At 43.7% G+C, this 21,042-nt stretch overlaps 1 protein-coding gene across 6 annotated transcripts in view; it reads right to left on the bottom strand.

The window, feature by feature from the left end:
- Window positions 1-4,054: 4,054 nt before the first annotated feature.
- GRIA1 (glutamate ionotropic receptor AMPA type subunit 1) overlaps window positions 4,055-21,042 on the bottom strand; it is a 327,090-nt gene continuing 310,102 nt past the window's right edge. For 5 of the 6 annotated variants that reach the window (XM_003828976.4, XM_003828975.5, XM_057302367.1 and 2 more), the window contains exons 15-16: window positions 15,395-15,529; window positions 4,055-6,901 (exon numbers count right to left, since the gene is read on the bottom strand). In XM_003828976.4, coding sequence (XP_003829024.1) covers window positions 6,701-6,901; window positions 15,395-15,529 — 336 coding nt within the window. In that variant the 3' untranslated portion in view covers window positions 4,055-6,700. Of the gene's footprint in view, window positions 6,902-15,394; window positions 15,530-21,042 lie in introns of those variants that run through there. The other variant, XM_014345120.4, reaches the window with a different exon arrangement.

Raw genomic sequence — 21,042 nt, 5'->3', positions numbered from 1 at the left:
CATGCTACTGGGATGCTATAATTACATAAGACACGATTTCTCAGCCTTGGCACTATTGACACCTTGAGCTGCATAGTTCTTTGTTTTGTGGGGCTTCCCCGTGCATTGTAGGCTATTTAGCAGCACCCCTGGTCTCTATCCACTAAATGCCAGTTGCAACTCCATTCCCCAGTTTTGATAACCCAAAATGTCTCCAGGTATTGCTAAATGTCTCCTGGGCACAAAAGCGCCCATGGTTGAGAATTACTGAAAAACAGGATCTTAGATATTGTTAGATTTATCTTCTTCCCTTCGTTTCACAGACTAGGACACTGAGGCCAAAAGTAGTGAAATGAGTTGCCCAGGGCCTTTACAGCATATTGATAGTAATGCAGGCAATAGACTTCATGTCTTTAAAATCTGTTTGCTGCTTTCCTTAGCACAGTGAAATCTCCCCAAGAGGTGGTCAAGTAAAGTGGAAATGCTATATGTAACTTTGGAGACAGACTTGGATTAGAATCTAGGCCAAGCCATTGGTTGGCTGCATGACTTTGGGTTCTAAGCTTCCATTTCCTCTTATGATGGTGATAAATCCCCATCTCACAGGATTGTTTTGAAGACAAAAAGATGTACTTGGAAACCCTAGCTTCCTGCCTGGTATGCAGTTAGTGCTGAGCAAATGCTGGTTCCCATTCCTTGATGTGCTATAAAAATGGCAAATAGCATTGAGGAAGAGGACTTAAGAGTTAGAGTCACCAGAGGACTCAGTGTGCCCAGGAAGATGCAGTTGATGGGCAGTGCCTTCCGGTGGACTTTGTTAAAAATGCAGGTGGTGTGATCTGGTGTCTATAATGGAAACAGCCAAGTAGTTTTCCGGTTTGGAAAATAACTGACCATGTTGAAGGCTGACTCATTTGACAAAGTTGTTTTTTCCCCTTTCCTGAGGAGGGACCTCTGTGATGATTATCTTATCTCTAATGTCTTGTGTCTCTTCTTATCCCCAGCAGAATGTTACGTTATTACAAACATGCCTAAAGGGTAAAAGAGCATGTAGAGCTCAAGTTGGGGACTCTGTCTTTTCCTCCTCTGGTATCAGATAAATATAATGACATTTTCCTCTTTGGGACTATGGAGATTTGATATCTGGGGCTATCTTGCCCAGTCTAGGCTCTTACTCGCTGGGACTCCTAGATAGAGGAGATACTGTTCACAGGTGCAATACTGGCTTCTGGCTTTCACAAGAAACCCAGTTCCCTTGGCCCACAGACATTCTTACAAGTCAGAATGTGCCCAGAGCAACAGAAAGGAGAAACCATACTGAAAAAGTGAACTACCATCAGGTGACCTGGGCTCTGTGATTGGTCTGGCCACTGAAAAATACTCCTAATACAGCACTTCATAATTTCCAAAGAAGTTTTCATGAATGCTTTCTTTGATCCCCAGGATGGCCAGATTGTAGTAGTTCCCAACTTTGGCTGCACATTGTAATCACTTGGGAGTTCAAAGCAAACAATAATAATTATTATTTTAAAAAACCTACTATGCCTGCGCTTCATCTCAGACCGACTAAATCTGGAGATGTGTCTTGGACATTGGTGATTTTTTTAAACTTCCCTAGTTTATTCTAATGTGCAAGCAGGGTTGAGAATCATTGCCTTTGTCCCATTTCTTTGATGAGTAAAATAAGACTGAGGGCAGTACACTTTCTTGTCCAAGCTTGAAAGGCAGAGCAGGGAGAAGCCAGGTATTGTAAACCCTAATCCATTGGCCTTCCCACTATTGTTTCTCTACTCATGGTGTGACCTTTGGAAAGTAACTTCTTCAAGAACCCAACTTTTCTTCTTTTTTGTTTTGGTTTTGAGATAGAATCTCTCTCTGTCGTCTGGGCTGGAGTGCAGTGGTGCGATCTCAGCTCACTGCAATCTTCACCTCCCAGGTTCAAGCAATTCTCCTGCCTCAGCCTCCTGAGTAGCTGGGATTACAGGCATGTGCTACCACACCTGGGTAATTTTTGTATCTTTTCAGTAGAGACAGGATTTCACCACGTTGGCCAGGCTGGTCTCGAACTCCTGGTCTTAGGTGATCTGCCCACCTTGGCGTCCCAAAGTATGGGATTACAGGCGTAAGCCACCGCGCCCAGCCAAGAACCTCACTTTTTTTTTTTTACCTTTACCCCCATAGAAATTCTTTCTTAAATAGCACATAAGCATTTGTTATGGAACAAACTTGCTATTTTGTCTCTTATTCAAGATAGGTTGATTTTTTACTTTATTTCAGTGAAAGACAGCCATGCCCGCTCCTGCAGGGCCTTGCTGACTCCATCTCAGTGCCCATCACGGTGTAAATGACCAGATGAGCTAAAGAATAGGGATATAAAAGATTCCTGAAAAAGTCTTGGTGATCTTGACTTCCTTCCTCCCTCTTCCCCTCTCCTGGGCACACAGCGGACATCAAGTTAATAGTGAACTCTAAGGATCTGGAATGGAAGAAAAATCAGAGGATATGCATTTCAACGTTCACACCTGTAGCATCTCTCTGACAGGGGGGTGCTGTTCTAATTCCAGTGTTAACCTAATTTTACTATGGAGTTACTTTGACCACTAGTTGAACCTAAGTCCAATGCCCTTGTCATGACCAGAACTGATCCTGAACTTGACCAAACAGAAAAAGTTATCTCCGTTTTCCTCATGAAGGCTCTGGGGACCCTCTTCCAGGCTGGATCAACCATTGCTAATGGAACCTGGTTTTTAGTACCCTCCCTTACCTGCTTGCTACTCCTGAGCCTAGATCCATTGTAAAGCTGCTACAAGTGGCACTCTTCCCTCCTCTTTTCTTTTTGCAATCCTGTCTAGATTAATGATCTCTCCATGCCCTGAGCATGGAGTGGCTTTCCAAAAAGAGTAGCAGGTATGGCTTTCACCATTCCATTTTCAGTTACTTTGGCATAACAGGTAGGTAGATAACTCACTTGGTATTTCCTGGCCATCGTTCATCATGACCTGGTTAACAGTGAGGTGGGTAGTTAGGGTTGTAAAGGCTTGGATTTAGACAGACTTAGTTCAAATCCTGGTGCTGTCACTTACAGGATTGTGAGCAAGTTATGTAATTTCTTTAAGTTTCAGATTCCTCATCTGAAAGGCTCTACTTTGAGGGCCTTTTTCATGATATAGAAGGTATGAAGTGTGCTTAACATAGCAAGTGCTCAATACATGGCAGCCTGTGCTATGATAGCCATTATGACCATTGTCCAAGCTATTTGACAGTAAGGCAGCAGAAATCATTCTTCTCTGCAGTCAGCTGGTGTTAAGTGCTTCCTCACTCAGAGGCACCCTAGATGCTGCAAGGTGTATGCAAACAATGACTGTGGTTTCACACAAGCCTGCCAGTTTCTCTTCTTTCTCCCAACCCTTTTCTATTGTAGTAGTTATTGTCCATGCTACTGTTTGAAGTTCCCTGTTCATTTATTCTAGACCTCTGGTCCTTGTTAATATGCAGTGTTCCTTGGGAAAGAAAACACTTGAAGCTGTTCTTAATCATTGATATCTAAGTATCAACAAATGTCAGATCCTTTACAGAAAGCCATTTTGCTTAAGGGGGAAAAAAAAGCTTCTAGGCAAGAATGAAAGTTGTGGTGTCTGAGGACCAAAATTATCCTCTAGATAATCCAGACTTATAAGCATGGTCTAGATTTGGTTCTGGCTGTGACTTCGTGCACATCACAGCTATACCTCTCCAGTTTGGGGATGTCTGGGAGACATTCCATGTGAACTATCCAGTTCCCTAGAGGTACTGTGATGGCTGCAAGTCAAGCCCTGGTTTTTATGCAATTGGAATTGTAGCTCCTGGAAGCCAAATACCACCGTTTGTCTTTTGTTATTGTTGTGGTTATCCTATTTGGATGAATAACTCACAATGTTCTAGTTCAGCTGAAATGACTCGAGAGCTGTTTGTGAGTTAGAAACAGTGGTCACAGTTAAAAACCTACTAGTCTTAGGCTCTGCCATAAGGAAATAATCTCTAGAGCCCCGGCTTCAGAAATGGCACAAAAATGGAATGGACAAATATGAAAAGTAGATAATGGATCCACAGTGATTTAATATTCGGTGATATTTTCATTTTATGCAAATACCAAAAGAAAAAAAACCTGGCTATTTGAAAGAAAAACAGGAACCAAAAAAATGCTTAGTGTTTGATCAAGCAAGAATCCTTTCACACATCTGCCAAGAGAGTTAAAACAAATATAGATGTTAAATAAAAGGCCCAGGTACCAAAGAGCAAAATTTAATGAAAGCCAGAACTGTTAAGTATGGATTCCTGTTGAGAAAAATGTCAGTCTCTTTCAGAGTTTTCCCAATGCTCTATTTTTAAGAAAAGTGTAGTAAAAATACATAATACAAGTTAACTTTTTTCTTGCTTTTGTTTTCCTTTCATTTCTCCATTGATGAAAAAGCATATTTCGCCAGAGTCTTGGACCCCCTCATAGCATAGACCCTCATTTCTAGCACAAACAAGTCTCTTTTTATCCGCTCATGTTACTTGTGGGCTCAGTAGCTGGAGAGGCGTCTTACCAGGCCAAAGGCAAAAAGTCTTTGAAGCATGTTGATGTTAAAGGGTTATTTCCAACTCTTCCAAGATGCAGACTCCCTAATGGTGGGTCACATCGGATTCCGCAGTGGTAGGCTGAAGGCTGAGAAAAATCTTGTGTGAGGGCAGGGACTGAGAGACATCAGCTGGCAGTAGTTAAAAGCAATCATCCATCTTGAGGGTCCGGTTTCATGAACCATGCCCACATTGACACGCGAGAGACTGAACAACAACACTTGAGTCAAAAAAGTGAAGAGTTTGATTTTGGAAGGATTCTTTGCTATGGCTGAAGGCAGGAGAGTGGAGAGACATAGAGATGGTGTGGGTCCACTGAGAGAATCCACAGAAAAGCCAATAAAGCTGCACCTACCCCTAGGTAGGCTCCAAAACCTTTAGCATGTCAATTGCTAATGATAACCCCTAGCAGAGAAAACTGGATAGAAGTAGGGGGTAAGGGAACAAGCCAGAGTACGGTTATCAGTAAAAGCTAATGACACATGGCACGCACTGAATCATGCACCTAGGAGAGTGACTGCTGGAGAGCTGGAAGCCAGTTGCACCAAGAATGAGAGTTGGGATCTCCAAGAAAGCTATATGTCAGGGATTCTCACTTCCAACAAAAGCTGAACTCAGCCTGGGCTTCTCTCTATAAACCCTGCCACTTCACCAATCTTGCTTTAGTTCAGCTTTGTAGCCCCAATCATAGGTATATTGGAATACAACGTCCTCATGCTATCTTAGCTGGGGAAAGGTCAGCCTCTTTGAGTTAGAACCTGGGATCAAAGGTCTTAAGTTGCCCTAAATGTCATTATCAACTTAATCCATCTCCCTATACTTCTTCAATTATTTCCTTGGGTATCTCACTTTCTAAAGATGACAGAGCATTATCTGGCCACATGCTAAAACAACACTTTATATTAACATAAAAACCCAAGTTCTTTGCATCAGCATAAACTTCATACGTGTTTTCTTAAACCTAGGATAGGGCACACCATGGGAAGCTCTATTTTGTGTGAGCTTTTGATGAGGCTTCCTCTTCCAAAATTATTCTGTCACTTTTCTTTTACACTTAGCTTGCTTAGCATTGCTCCCCATGTCAGAGGCTCCATAGAAGAAGAGAGTCTACTCCACAATGGGTTCCTGCTTAGATGCCAGGCAAAGAAAAAGTGAGAATCATGGGCAATATCTCCCTGGCTGTTAACTCTTCCCAAAATTCTGCTTGGTTTAGGAGGCCAAGTGCCTTCAGCCACCAGACTGCCGTTGAGCCTGAGCACACCAGGAGGACATACTTCTCAGGGCCAAGGTTGACTCTGAAGAAATATACCATACCACCTATGACCTATGAAATGGCTCTTCCACATTAAAGGAACTGTTTTTCTGAGCAGCAGTAACTTCAGGAGTCCTTCTCTGACTGCACATCTGCCCCTGCCCTCTCCACCACCCTCATCCTGAGTTGCTTTTCACCTGTGTTCTCCACTAAATAAGTGCTTAAGCAGTGCCCCACTTGGGGAAGGCAGCCCACTTCTCCAACAATGTCTGTCTCCATCAAAGGCTTGGGGCCAAGGAGTGGAGGGTAACATGGAGAGCCCCCATGGAGAATTAGTTTGAAGGTTGCTTTTTTTTCCTCTTGCTTATAAAGTGGAACAAATCTTGAATCTCCAATCTGAAAACTGAAGAGGGGTGGGTAGGGAGTTGGGGATAAGAAGTAAGGAGAAGGAAAGGGCCTAACAGAACCTGCAAACCATGGATATTAGTAAGAAAAAAAATTGCACACACTAAGACACACTAACAACTGAATTAAAATAAAACAGTGCAGTTTCCTCATTAGTGTTCCAGTGACTCTACTCTCAGAGACACAGGTTTCATTAGACAGGGTTACTCTCCCCTTATTGCAGTACAGTGTTATTTTTTCATCCTCACTTAGCAAACAGAAAAGGGTGAAAGAACATCAAAAAAGGAAAAGGGACAGCAAAATGGTTTTTCAATTCTTCAGGAAAACCTGTTGAATCATCCTTCTTGTGGTCGCAGTGGTTGGTGGTGGTTGCGTTTCATTTTGTTGTTGTTTTTGGCACTGAAGGGTTTGGGATGGGGCTGGGGAGCCCGAGCCTGCTCCCCAAGGGGTCTCCATCTGCTCCAGTTACAATCCCGTGGCTCCCAAGGGCATCCCTGAACTGTGGCTCATGCAAGGAATCGATTGCATGGACTTGGGGAAGTCATGGCTGACCACCCGACCATTCTCTCCACTGCCGCCGCTGCTGGCTCCTGCCCCACTGTTGCGGGGGAGGGTCGATGTCCGTATGGCTTCGTTGATGGATTGCTGTGGGATCAAACAAAAACCCTTTTCAGGAGGACCGGGGGTTCTTCCCCGGGTCCTTGGCAATGACAGGCAATGGGAATGAGTCAAGACTGGACTTCAAATGTAAATCCAACTCTGCTTCCCCATCCACCCCCTTTCCTATTCCACAACGCTAATTCTGACTTCTCAGGAACACAGAAAACTATCACTTGGCTCTGGACATGTCTGATCCCCTCTCTTAGCCTCAAGTTGAATGTTCAATGAAGTGTGTTAGATTGGGTGAGACAGAAGATCCTTTCTTATTCTTACATTCTGTGATTTCTAAAGGTGGAATATTTCCTCGGTATTATTGATTAATGTGTGATGTAGCAACACAACTAAGTGGAAAACCTTCCGGGAAAGGGGTTTGGAAACTTGGATTCTAGTTCTGGTTATGACATTAATTAGTCATGTGACTGTACATATCTCCTTAGTGTTCTAGAACTTTTAAACCTCCATGCCTATAACATGATTATCTATGCACCTACACACTGTTATTATAGCAAGAATGGTGCTACCGCATGAAAAATGCTTTGAAATGTTCAAATAAATTGAGGGTGTGGTATTGTTTGGTTAAAATGGAAAACTACCTCTGATTTACTTCAGAAAAAATTCTAGCCTACCTCTATAGCGGCATGTGTTAAGGGAATGTAGGACTCGTTTGAATAATACAATATGCAAAATCTAATTGGAAAGGAACATGTGCTAAAGAAAATGAGAATGCATTCCAAAGATTATCATCTGTGCGTCAACTGCTTCCCATCAGCATGTAGACCCTGTACTTCCAGACTGACATATCAGATCAGTGCCACTAAGCTTGTGACTTCTAGAATGTTGGAATTCTAGGTCTGAAAAGGACTCCAAGGATCACCCCAGAATCAGATGAGTTAAGTGGGATATTCAAGACCACAGAGTAGGTCTAGAACCGTATCATCTTAGACAAGAGGAAGCGTTCTGTTGAGCGTTCCTTTGGAGAAAGACCATTGATGATAGGAAATCCAGACCCTTATCTTTTACTGTCCATCTCAAACTTTCCATTAAGAAACAATCACAGAATTTTTGAGGTGGGGTTTGGTTTCTTGGTGGGAATCAATATAAAGAATTGTCAATGGGACCAACCCTACCTCTTCTTCAAGGTGCGTTCTGTTCTCACTGTCGCCTTGAAGCCTTCCTAGACTACACCAGCCTGCTGTAAGTGCTGGCTCCTCTCATCTTGTACTCGTGCAGTATACATTCTCTTGTAATGGTTCTGCCTCCAGTGTATAAGTTTTGTCTTCTGTAAGACAGCTTTCTGGAGGACGGCAAGGGCCATGTCTTCTCAATCCTCAGCTATCCCACAGAGTGTCCAGTAAGAAATTAGATGCATAATGATGCTTTCGAATTTGTCTAAGAAACACCAACCACCTAGGATCCATCTCAAAAAGACTATGACTTCCTCTCTGACATATTGCCATTATTCTAGTGACCAGAGAAATCAGTCAACCTTCTGTGGCCAGACAGATAAACAGGGCAGTTTTGACCCATTTTTTTCCCCTGCTATCCTTGTATTACTGGCAGTTCTGACAATGTTTTAAAATGTTCTTTTTAAAATCCATGATTCAGACAGATTTGCCCCATATGATGCACCACCCACACTGGTTCTGTCTCCTCCTCAAACCCATGACTTGATTTATTTACATTCTCCCTTGGCTGTCTTCCATTGAAGAAAAAGTGTGACCTGGATTGCATTCTTCTAAGTCAAAGGCCAAATAAATACTACCTTGAAGCTACACCAGGGAAATGTAAAATGAAAATATGATAAATTAATGGTTACTTATCCTCACCTAAAAATGTTGAAGAGAAAATAACATTTTATTTATATCTATCTGTGGGAAATATGGAAACTTCTATAGATTAGCTTGGAGTGTCTATCATTCATGATTTTTCTCTGCCACATCCCTTTAATTAAGGAAAAAAAACCACTAAAGTTTACACAGATCACCCTGGACTTTGTTCCTCATAAGGCTCACATATTTTCATAATATTCCATTGAAGTTGTTGGTACTTGATTAATTTGTCTTAAAGGACAAGATTGATAACCTAGTCAACATTGGTGCTTGCCAAAGTCTGAGATAATTTAGCCAGACATGTAACTAAAAATCTCGAAGGTCACATCATTAGAGCTGGTATTCAAGGAAGCTGAGCACTTCCCAAAGTCAATGACTCCATACCCTTATCATGGATGGTTACTACCTTCTCACTGGCTTCTTTTCGAATACATTTATGAAAGTCAGGAGAAATCATAAATGGAGTCCAAACTTTGCAGTGGAAAGCAATGCTTAATGTCAACTACATCACTAGTTCTGAAACTTGGTTGCACATTGGAACCATCCAGGGAGTTTTGGGGAAAAAACCCTGATGCCTGAATCCTATCCTAGAGATGCTGGTGTGGTGTATGGCCTGGACATCTGGAGTTTTAAAAGCTCCCCAGGTGATTCTAAAATGCAAGCAAAGTTGAACCACATGATCTAATTTGTTCTTTTACTTTACAGAGAACCTGATGAGAATGACTGACTTGTTTAAGGTAACGGTTATATGTGACCTAGTGACAAGACAAATGACTTTCTAAATGTGATTCTTCCTACTCCCCCCCACTCCCCACCCCCTGTCATGGCTAAGCTGTCATAAACTGCTGTCATTTCTCCCCTAGCCTTTGGGAATGTGGCTTTCCCTTATCCCTCCTTGACATGCCAGCCATTCTTAAAGTTCATCCTTGAGGGTGGTGGTGGTGTTTTTGGAACTGATATTCAGAGACAAAGGGATGAGTAAAAAATCCAACTTACAGACCCTAAAATTGGCCCTTTGGGACCTTATTTCCCTAACAGTGATTGCATCCTAACTTCTCAGCCACTTGCTTTTCTAAGAAGAGTGTACTCAGCCTCTGCACATCATAGAATATCCTAATCAAAGCTTAAACTTCAGTAATGTCCTTGCTCAGGCAGGCGTGCAAAGCACCAGTGACCACCTGCTGTGGAGGATGCTCCCCTTGAGTTATCAAGTCTCTCAGCTGTTCATTAATTCCAGGAAAATGTGCAAGCCCTCAATTGCTGTAGCTTAAACATGGCCTATGTTAGCACAGCCGTATATAATTTTGAAAGGTCAGCATCTCTAGTGGGGGTGAGAGAGGCTGGGGATTATTTTCCTTTGGGAATGAGGTGGTGAATAATACTTTGCTGCTCTTAATATCAGCTAAGGATTCAGGAGCCAGTCTGTTTGCCCAGGCAGAGGGGAGGGGCAGGGGACCTGAGATTTTATTCAATTTGCAATGTGTCTTAGGTTATGTATTTTCTGCTATTATATGACAATTTGAATTAGACCGAAATGTTATGAGCTGCCTGAAGTCCCTCTCTGAGTCTCCCACTCTCACATATCACCCTTTTCCCTCAGTCTGTGTTCCAGTCTCCTTGGCCTTCTTCCCCTTTCTGGGCAAGAGTTCACATCTTTGGGTCTCTGACACTTGTGTATGGCTGGCAATTCATTTTCCTGCTTAATTCTTTTCATGCTTTGAATCTGTTAAATATCAGTTTCTCAGGGAAGCTGCTCTGACTGACCCATTCTTTTATCAGGACAGGCCTCTGCTCTATACTTGACAGCACTGGGCATTTTTTTCACTAACACTCATTGAACATGCAAGTGTTTGCTTATGTTCTGTCTTCTCCATCAAACTCTGAGCTTCTTGAGAAAAGAAGCAGTGTCTGTTTTGTTCTTGACTGTATCCCCAGTGCCAAGCCTTGCCCAGCACGCAGTGGTGCTCAGTATGTCTTTGTGGAAGGGATGCCTGTAGGGTGCCTTCCCACTATCTCTGTGACACTTGTCCTGCTCATTGACATGTCAAAGGGGAAAGAGACCCATCAACACCCAGCAAGGGTTTAAATACTATAGTGAGGGGAACTGAAGGGTAGAGCTACATTTTATTTGTCTTTGTGAGCAGCACTGTGGCTGGGACTGGAAGAACAGAGAATAGGTGCTCAAAAATGATCCGTTGCCATGTGGTTGAAGGAGGACAGAGAGATTTAGGAAAAGTGGCTTGGCTAGTACCAAAAGCCCAGGCTTTGTGGAGACCATGTTGGAGGTCTAATTCCTGGTTTTTTAGTTTCTAGCTTGTGTGACCTAGCCAGGAAAAGCTACTTAGCTTCTTTGAACCTTTATTTCATCTGTAGGATTGTAAGAACAACTTATTGCATGGTTAATGAAAATGTGTAGAAATCACTTTGAACATAAAAGTTACTGAAAAATCATCTTTCCTTCTTCTCTTCCTTTCATCTCTCTCTCTCTCTCCCCCACCCTTCTTTCTCTTTTCTGCCCCTCTTCCTCTCGTTCTTTCATCCATGAAGAGTGAGGAAGATGTTTTTAAGCACTGTTGAGACACATGAGAAGATGACCCTGAACGAGTTTAGGGGGTTAAGGCCTTAAGAGTGGGCCAAGGGCGGGGCGTGGTGGCTCATGCCTGTGGTCCCAACACTTTGGGAAGCCAAGGCAGTGGATCACGAAGTCAGGAGATCGAGACCATCCTGGCTAACATGGTGAAACCCCATCTCTACTAAAAATACAAAAAATTAGCCAGGTGTGGTGGCACGTGCCTGTAGTCCCAGCTACTCGGGAGGCTGAGGTAGGAGAATCACTTGAACCTGGGAGGCAGAGGTTGCAGTGAGCCGAGATTGCACCACTGAACTCCAGCCTGGACAACAGGGTGAGACTTCGTCTCAAAATAAAATAAAATAAAATAAAAAAATAAAGAAAAAAAAGAGTGGACCAAATACTGTGATAATGGAAAGAAATGAGAGGGAAAGCTCTCATCAAATGCCCATGTCATCACCAATTTGGGTCTGTGTAAGGTTGGGGGCTGCACTTCTGAAAAGAACTAATTGCTTTTGGAGAAAGCTAAGCACAGAAAAATAAAGAGAGCTGCAAAGCTGAAAAGTCTGAGAGGCAAGCTGAATGCATTTGTCTTATCTCTTTCGGATAAGAGAGGAGTTGATGGAGCATCAACAATTAAGGCTGGGTTGATTAATAAAGAAAGTATCTTTTCTGCAGTTGGAAGATGGAAAATTCTATTAGGAGCCTCAGTGAGTTGGGTAGAAGTCACACCAATCAATGGAATTAATTCTAGAAGATTGTGGTGGAAGACATTATATTAATGATTCCAAGAGACCCTGATGTTGGCTTCTGAAAAATTTAACATCTTCATTGTAAAGGGAAGGGTGAGAATGTCCCCAAGAAGCTATGCCATGACTCAGTGGCCTCTTTGAAAGATTCTCATTTTAATCTAAATAGTGTGACTTCAGTGAAGGTCAACATGGTCTCAGTTTTAAGAGGATCCCAGGCATTAGCCACTCTGGCACCACCACCTGGCACTGGTTATGATTATTGGGAGTCACTGTAATCCCAGAGAAAGGGCTGGATGTCCAGGAGCTTTCCTGCTTGGTGGATGACTGGTCTCGTCATAGTTCATGAGCACAAACATGGGGCCAAAACTGCCCCTTGGATGATATTGTTTGTAATTCCTAGACTGGGTGGTTTTGACGGCAATACTTGCTTTAACTAAGAGCAGCTCCCTCCCATGCCCTGCCTCATCCTGTAAGAGATTTTCTCCTTTGGATACAATTTCACATTAATTTTACTAATACTTACTCTCAGTGTGTGGGATGTCCACACAACTCCTTACCTTAAGGAACTCACAATCTATATAGCTTAAGAGCCCTAGCTCATGTAAATAGGGATAATAAAAGGAAAATTTTAAGAAGGATGTATCTGGCCACTAGTAACAACTATTATTTGAAATACTAGTTATCATTGTCATTATTATTTACTGAGGGCTTACTGGGGCCCAGGAATTTTGCCAAGCTCTTTATATCCATTATTTCATACAATCCTTACAACAATGTTATGAGGTATGTACTAACACTGCCTCCATTTTGTAGAAAATGAGGATCAGAGGCCTGGTGTGGTGGCTCACGCCTGTAATCCCAGCACTTTGGAAGGCCGAGGTGGGTGGATTATCTGAGGTCAGGAGTTTGAGACCAGCCCGGTCAACATGGTGAAACCCCATCTGTGCTAAAAATACAAAAATTAGCTAGGTGTGGTGGCACACGCCTCTAATCCCAGCTACTCAGGAGGGTGAGGCAGGAGAATTGCTTGATGGAGATGGAGGTTGCAGTGAGCTGAGATCATGCCACTGCACTCCAGCCTGGCCAACAGAGCAAGACTCTGTCTCAAAATAAATAAATAAATAAATAAGGATCAGAGAGTTACTAAAACCTAAGATGACATAGTTAACAAATGGAGAAGATAGAATTTATGCCCAGACGTTCATTCTCCAGAGCTTCTACTCTAGATGATGATGCTGTACTGTGTCTTAGACAAGCAATGAGAAGAAAGGGACTCCTTATAATCTGTACTGGGCCAACTCTGGGCCTCTGGCTTGAGTCATGGTCTATAGAGAAGGTTTTGAGGGATGGTACAGGTTGTAGCTACCCTAGTTCTTGTCCTGTTCCCCTTTTTTGCCACCGGAGTAAACTTTCCTCATTTTGGAGGGTAAGGTAGGAGAGTCTTTAGTCCTGTGTTTTGAATGGAATGGTCAAAGAGCTTTGAGTAGGTTCTAGGAGTCCTTGTGTGTGTAGCCAACCTCCTTGGAGGTCTACATTGGGTTTAGAGTCTGAAGCCCATGCCTTTGTAGTTCTTGTCATTTGAGAGGACATGAGAGGGACCTGGAGATGGATGAGCTGGTCAAGAGTAGGATTGGGGTGTTCCTAGGTCCCTGGTGAAATGTCATTGAACTTCCATTCCTTAATTGTTCCTTGTTGTGTCTTGGAGAAGTTGCCTTTTAAATGGGCTCTATGAAACAGAAGACAGGGTGAGGGATCAGCCCATAAAAAGGCACATGAGTGGGAACATGAGGTGGGGGCGAAGGTATGGAGTACGTGAGGAGAGCAGATTGCTAGGGTGGGAGTGGGGTAGGTAGGCTGACAGGGAAATGCTGAATGCCAGGACAGAAGGCCCCCAGCTCCTCATGTACAGAACTAAATACAGAATTTCTAAACAGAAGGAGCAAATGCTCAGAGATGTCTTCTCCAAGGGCTACCCCGGAGGTGTGTGTAGGATTGAGGGTCCAAGGCAGGGCGAGGCTGGGCAGGAGGCTATGTTTGGATCCAAGAGTGGGCATACTGAGCTTGGAGGCAAATGTCTGTTGAAAAGTAGGCTTCTTAGGGTACAATCTAATAAAGCAAATTCTACCAAGGGATCTTGTTAGTCTTGTCAAATCAAAGTAACAGTATAGGTCAGCATATCACCATGGCTACATTGCCCAGAGGGACTGTACTTCTTTCCCCTTCTCTATCTAGATCCCACCTGTCCTTCTGAATTTTGGCATCTTCCTGGAAGCCTTCTTCAATCTTTCTTCTCTAAATTCCTATAGGCCTTCCTATCTATACCATAGATTGCCTCACAGAGTAATTATTTTGTGCCCATTCTTTGTGGAAGGTGAAAGGTGCTGAAGATCATAGAATGCACCTCCCTCCTCTCTGAGTCCTCATGATGCCTTGATCATGGTATTGTTCACATGATTAACTTCCACAAATAATTTCTTACTGAAGCTAAATGTTGAGGGGCCTTGAAGATCATTTAATCCAAACTGCCTTTTGATGCTTGAATCCATATTCTTGTCAAGAGTTATTCATCCTCTACTTGTATACCTTCAGTGATGTTGAAGCTTGCTACTTTTTGGGATATTCTAGCCTTTCTTTAGACAGCTCTTTTAGAAAAGTAAATTTAGTGTATCGTGTTAACATTTATCCTCTATCACCTTTAGTCATCTGTTCTTGTTGTATACTTTGGGACTCCATAGAACTAGCCTGTTTTCTTTTACCACTTGGAAAATATTGGTATTTTACAGACAGCTCTTAAATCCTCCACAGTTCTCGTCTCCAGTTCCCTTTAGCTACATTTGATGTGGTTTGGGGTCATCTCACTAATCTGCTTACCTTTCTCTGCACATGGTCCTCTTTGTCAATGTCTATTTCTTAGAGTGGAGCCTAAGAAAAGACCCAATTCACCAGGTATGACAAGGTCAGCACAGAGTAGAGGGTAGACATCCTTTCCCCTCTTTTGCAGCCACACTTCTGATGAAACTTCAGAGAGAATGAGCCTTGGTAGCCATCACTCTTGCCTCTCGCTGCGCTACCTATCCACGTAAACCACTAACCTTCAATCTCACCGACCCCTCTCTGGCAAATGCAATTTTTTTCTTGGGCCTTGTGTCTGGCCTGACACACCCCATCTTCCTTCCTTTCTCATGGCTGCCTTTGTCCCCGTCACCTTCCTCGTAACAGCTTCCTGCTTCCTGTCTTGTGCTGACCTCAACCACCTGTCATTCCCCACCCTTTCTAGCAAAGGGACTCCCAGGAAACCCAGCTGCATCACAGAACAGGTTAGGAAAAAGGCCCGGGAAGACGGTGCCACCTTCATCCGCTTGGATTCACTACGGGATTTGTAGCAGAACTCGATTAAGGCAACCAGCATGGCTAGTCCAAGTCCTCCGATCAGGATGTAGAACACGCCTGCCACATTGCTGAGGCTCAGAGCGCTTGTCTTGTCCTAAGAAGAGGAGGAGGGAAAGGAAGGGGAGGGGGAAGAATAAAGTGAGTCAAGAGGCTAAAGACCATCCAAGCAGCAGCATATTTTCACACATACACTCAATCCCACACCCTCTTTAACATTTGCAATAGCTGGATAGGCTATTTATTCATTGACCAAGTGTTAAACATTCCCCAGGAAAAAAGTGTGTGTGTATATGTATTTATACATTTTCCAAGCTTCCCTGATTATGTTGAACTTGTAATTACAATTCCCCACTCCTCAATGCCTTTTCTAGGGTGAGAGATATCACAAGAAATTTAGGGCAGCTTCTACCAAAATTTGCACCTTTGAGCTTAGCCCATTCTTTCAAAAAACCATGTCCCTTCCTTTTCAGCTCGATTCCTGCCCCCCGCCCCCCCTGCCCCAATTTCCTCTGTTGCTTGGTAACCCATTGGCCTCACTCATTGTTTATGTCCCCGAGCATTTTTCTGAGAGTTGGTACTTACAATGAACTTTCCCCTAGATGTGCATTCGATTTCAATTTAATAAGACAGTTATTGTATATATAATAAAGACCAACTGATATATATGTTAACTTACTGCTCTGAGTGCCAGTTTAGGGGGAAGAAAAACTAGGGGGCTTAGAATAGTAAAAAGGCTCTGAGATAGAAAAATGGCTCTATTAAATCTTAATAATTATGCTTAATTGATATCATTTTTCTGTTGGAGGTGCTTGCTAAAAACACTGGAGGCAGACCCAGGTGGCTGAATTTAGAAATCTCTGTTGCCTGAGATAAAAGATCTTACACTGGTTTGGGATGAGCAGGGTCACAGAAAAGGGTGCTTCATTCCTAGGAGTCTGAAGACAAGTACTCATGTCTAGTGGGAGGTGGCCAGGGCTCACCCTGTGGAGCCAGAGGAAGGCCACTGGTCTCCTGAGATCATCCCTGAGTTCTGTCACCTCCAGTGGAGTTCAAAAGTGAAGGTCTCAGGGACAACACCTTCCCAAGTGGTGAGAACAATCAAACACAACTGATGGTCATGGTGAGAGGTAATGGCTCAGGAAGCGCAGCAAGTTGCTCAGTCAAACTCTTGACACAGGCAAAAGAACATCTTTAACTACTAGGAGAATACTCATTCCTAGATGTCATGGCAGCTCTAACACCTTTGTTTATATTGTTTGTTCATGTACAATAAATGTCTCATTGAATTAAAATGAAATGCATGCCTCAATTGGCACAGGTACACACCATCGTTGGCTAGTTGGTGGCACTGGATAGGATATGGCCTTTATACCTCTCCATGTGTTCCTTTTCAGGTGGGGAAGTAGGTGAGCCATGCAAGGGGTGGACTGTATTGCCCTAGAGACTCTTCGACTGACGTCTGCCTATTAGAATCGGGGCATATGGAAAGGAATCGCTTATTGACCAATAAGTCAGTGGCCTCTGCCCTAGTTCTAGTTGGTGCATTGTACAGGATTCAGCAGGACTGAGCTTGGGGACTGTAGCTGGTAAATAGCAGCATCCCTTCCCTTCCAGTAGCAGCTTTGGCCAGCAGAGCTGTAGGATTATCTAAAGCATGCCCCCTTGGTGGCTTCCTGTATTGCTAAAGCAGATGGCTCTTGAATATAGGTTACACTTGGCAAGGCATAGCCTGGCTTTGGAAGCAGTAGAAATGATTATTCAAAGGACTCAAAGGGGCAAAATTTCTCCTACTCTTCTATAATGGCCTGATAAGGGTAATGTGCAAAAAATGAGTTCAGTGCTTGGTTCAAGAGTTGGCTGAACAGGTAAATTCCCACTTCACATGATTTTTAGAACACTCAAAATGTCTCCCTGTTTGTTGTTCAGAAGGCATGTATTTCTTCCTCTGGAGAGTAATGCTTTAGAGTCCTTGGGGGACTTACAGTTCACAGAAGTTCCTATGAAACTCTTCTGTTTAAACAGGGGTAGGGGTGGGGTTAGGAGGCATGTATTATCAGCTCAAACCTTAGTAAAGAGTGGTTGACAGTGGAGCTCAGAATGAGTAGGTAGAGGGATAGGCCTGAGGGCAGGTGGTAAACAAGAAAGCTGGAGGCTTCTGACTTCATGAGCTGATCAGTCTTTCAATAGCCAAAGCACACCTTGCCCCTTTGGTCACCAAGCTGTTTTCTTCTTGAGGTTTACCTTGGTTGTGGATAGCCTCCAAGGACAAGGGAGTGACGGGCATCTTTTTCTGTTATTATCTTCAAAAGGCCCTAAGAGGGTATCTGCCTCCCTGGTTTACAAGGAGGAGCATTCACTTCCAGTATATCCAGGAAGGAAGTAGGGTGAGATTTTCATATGGACGGGGGTGGAAAGGCATGTTCTATATAGGCAAAGAAGGAGGGCCTAATGACTGATTATGTCTGGAGGTGAAGAGCATCCTTCACTTTAGAAGAAGGTCTCCGGCCCAGGGAGATGGTAATGTGTGTGAGGGGGGATACATCCTTTACAAAGAGGACAGCTAGACGGTATAGGAACTGCCACCTTTTGAAGGATGCACAGTGTCATTGATCACTGTTTATGCTGACACAGCTCTGTAGTAGAGGAATCAGGAAAGACCTCTGGAATCAAGGGAGAACCTGGGCCCAATTGCCACCAATATCACAGGTAACACAACCACCTAAATTCAGATTTATTTAATAGGATGTGGGATGAAGGACTGGTGTTGGTGTAGTCTTAGTCCAGATAGCTGAGGAGTTTCAATTTACACAAAATGTTCTGATTCCCCTTAAGCGTGTCATTAGCTTTTTGATACGATCTTTCTAAGGAGGCCTCAGGCCATGGTCTTCTGTTTAGTTGCCTTTACTGACTCTCTTTGTCTCACTCTGTAGGAATAAAATGGGAAATCCTTGGGCAGGGACAAAAATCCCTTTTATTTGAGGACCACAGCTCTGGTTCCTCTGGTCTGCAGTGTCCATAAAAGAGGCAGCTTCCTCGTGGGTCTGTGTATAAACAGCTACTCACATTTCACAGCTACACACTTCCCAGCTGTGATCAGGGACAGGGGAGAGATGGAGTTTGAGTCTTCTGAGCACCCCTCAGGGTACCCCATTCTCCTATTCCATAGCAGCTGCACACCAGAAAAGCTAGGCAGCTTGTCAGGGGGGGTGGAAAAGTCACAATTCACCTCCCGCCAGGAGTGGGGAAAGAGAGTGACAGTACCAAGAAGAGTGACAGGTGAAAAGAAAAATATAACTCCTGTCTTGCAGAATCACTGGGCTTGTTGCTATGGTGATGAATGGTGATGAGTGGTGATGAACCCCCCCCACTCATCTGTTCTCTTTAACCTGTTGTCTTGATTTGCTGTCTCCCTCATATGGAAAGGAGATTCCCCCCCGCCCATATTTCTCCTTGTTCTTTCCACATACTGGGGGACTGTCTCAGGTTCCCTCTGTGCTTCTGAGCCAACATCCCTTCCAAGAATGTAGGGCTGATTCATGAGGAGGTCTGAGCTAGTCCTAAGGTAGAGAGACTTGAAACTTTCTTTATGGAATAAGCAGAAAGCTCTAGGGAGAAGCCAAGGCTTTTGGCCGTCAGACCAGTGACTTCCACTGAGACTGGTGTTGCCTGCCATCAAGACCTGCTAACTTCGGGCCAAGCTTCAGTTTCTCCAAATGCTTTCATTCCTTCTTATCCTCTTGGAGAAAGTATAAACTCGTACAAAGCAAAAGCACAGTTTTGCTTCTCTCTATATCCTATCTAAGTTCCATACATTTTTCTGTTATGTTTACACCTGGATTTTTAGGGGGAAGCCTACGTGCCCTCCACATGCTGAATCTGTAATCTGACTTAGCCTTTTAGGGCCACAAAGAAAGGTCCACCCATTAGCTTTTCTGCTACAGTAGGCTTTCTCTTGTGCTTTCTCAAAACTTGTATTTTTGGCTTAAGGACCGTTTCCCTGAGCAGTTGACTACTTCCTGGGAGTGAAGGCTGAGTGGTTGGCTAGGCTCACTCATTAGCTAAGATCAAAGTGAGAAAATTACGGGGAGGTGGATTTGGTTCAACTAAAGGAGAGCTTTTAAATAAACAGCTGTCAAAAGGTGGAATGCACTGCCATAGGAAGTGGTGAGTTCCTCAAACATGAACACATTCAGGAAGAAGATGACAAGGTCATGTAAGGAATTCAAGCACTGAACACAGAACTGGACCAAATGACCTTTGACACTTGTCCCCACCCCCAAAACATTTGAGGCACCTAAGGAGTTTCTAGAGGGTCTGGGATCATGCCTTTTAAAAATTCTCCCTAGAGACTAATACCTTTAGGGAATGCAAAAAAGGAGCTCATGTTAATTGGTAACGTCTGCTCTTCCATTTCCAATCTAGGCCAGTTCCCTAGCCTTCATATTTTCCCCAAGAGCGACATGGGATGAGAACTGGCCCATTGTTCTAATAATCAGCAAGGCAAATACTGTGAAAGTGATGGCTGTGGGGGTGGCTTTTCTCAGCAGTGTGTGCTCAGGGACCAGCTGCTGTACAATGCACCGCAGAACATCCTGACTCAAAACAAAATTGCATTGAGGAGATGATGTGGCTTGCAGAGGGGAACCCAAGGACTGGCTAAGGCTGAGGCCTCTTCAAAAGGGGGAGGTATTTTTCAGAACAGAAGCATCAGTCTGAGGGTAACATGGGTGTCCCCACAGAAAGCCTTCACTCTGAGTTGAATATGTGCTTGGACTATGCATTGGTTAGCAGGGGCCTTGTATGTTGGGAAATTGTCCCCAGAGGTGTTTCTGGCTCAAGGTCCAGAAGAGAGTTTTAAAAGAAACACTTTTGTTTTTGTCTAGTCCCTTCCTCTAGGGCAGTGTTAGAAAATTTAAGGATGTGTGGCTTTGGGACTTTGGACAGGATCCAGGGTGTTTTGACATTCAATCTCTGATATGGATAACTGTTGTATGTTGGACATGTTATCTTGGACCACACATAACTCCCAGAAGATTCACCTAGAAGTCACTGGTTCTCTCCAGGCTGTTGCCTACTGTGCCTTACAGAAATCAGGAAACCTGACCCTGAGCAGGAACATAGCTGGAGCCCAAAGTCTCTAGGGCGTGGGGGTAATGGAATGACTTCTGCATGTCTTGGTCTCAAGGGCTTTCTTTCTCCAATCACGTCCCTCTGACATTGCCCTCCTGGGGTCTCTTTAGTGCAGGAACATTCAGTGGGAAGGGGAAGGAGCAAGCGGAGCAGAGCATCATTGTGTGAATTCCCAGGTCCTTCCAGATGGCCAATGCTCTTTACCTGTGAGGAGGGCAGGGATGGGGCTTGTACACAGTGTGTTTTCAGTCCTTTTGCCTCCCAGGCCTTGCTGACAGTAGGGGAAAGAAAGTGAGTACATCCAGAATGGATGGACTTACCCTGCTGATGGTGAAACAGTGTGGCATTATATTATAAAACAAGCCGGGGGGTGGGGGTGGGGGCAGGAAATCTAAGCTCAATTCATGAATTCATGCCCAGCTTTATCCTTGAGTCACTGGGCAATCTTGGTGAGTGTTGCCCACCTCTGGATGGTAT

Source organism: Pan paniscus, chromosome 4, assembly GCF_029289425.2.
Source record: "Pan paniscus chromosome 4, NHGRI_mPanPan1-v2.0_pri, whole genome shotgun sequence".
Taxonomy (NCBI): domain Eukaryota; kingdom Metazoa; phylum Chordata; class Mammalia; order Primates; family Hominidae; genus Pan; species Pan paniscus.
Note: the sequence above shows the minus strand (reverse complement) of the source record. Positions and strands in the feature narration are given on the sequence as shown.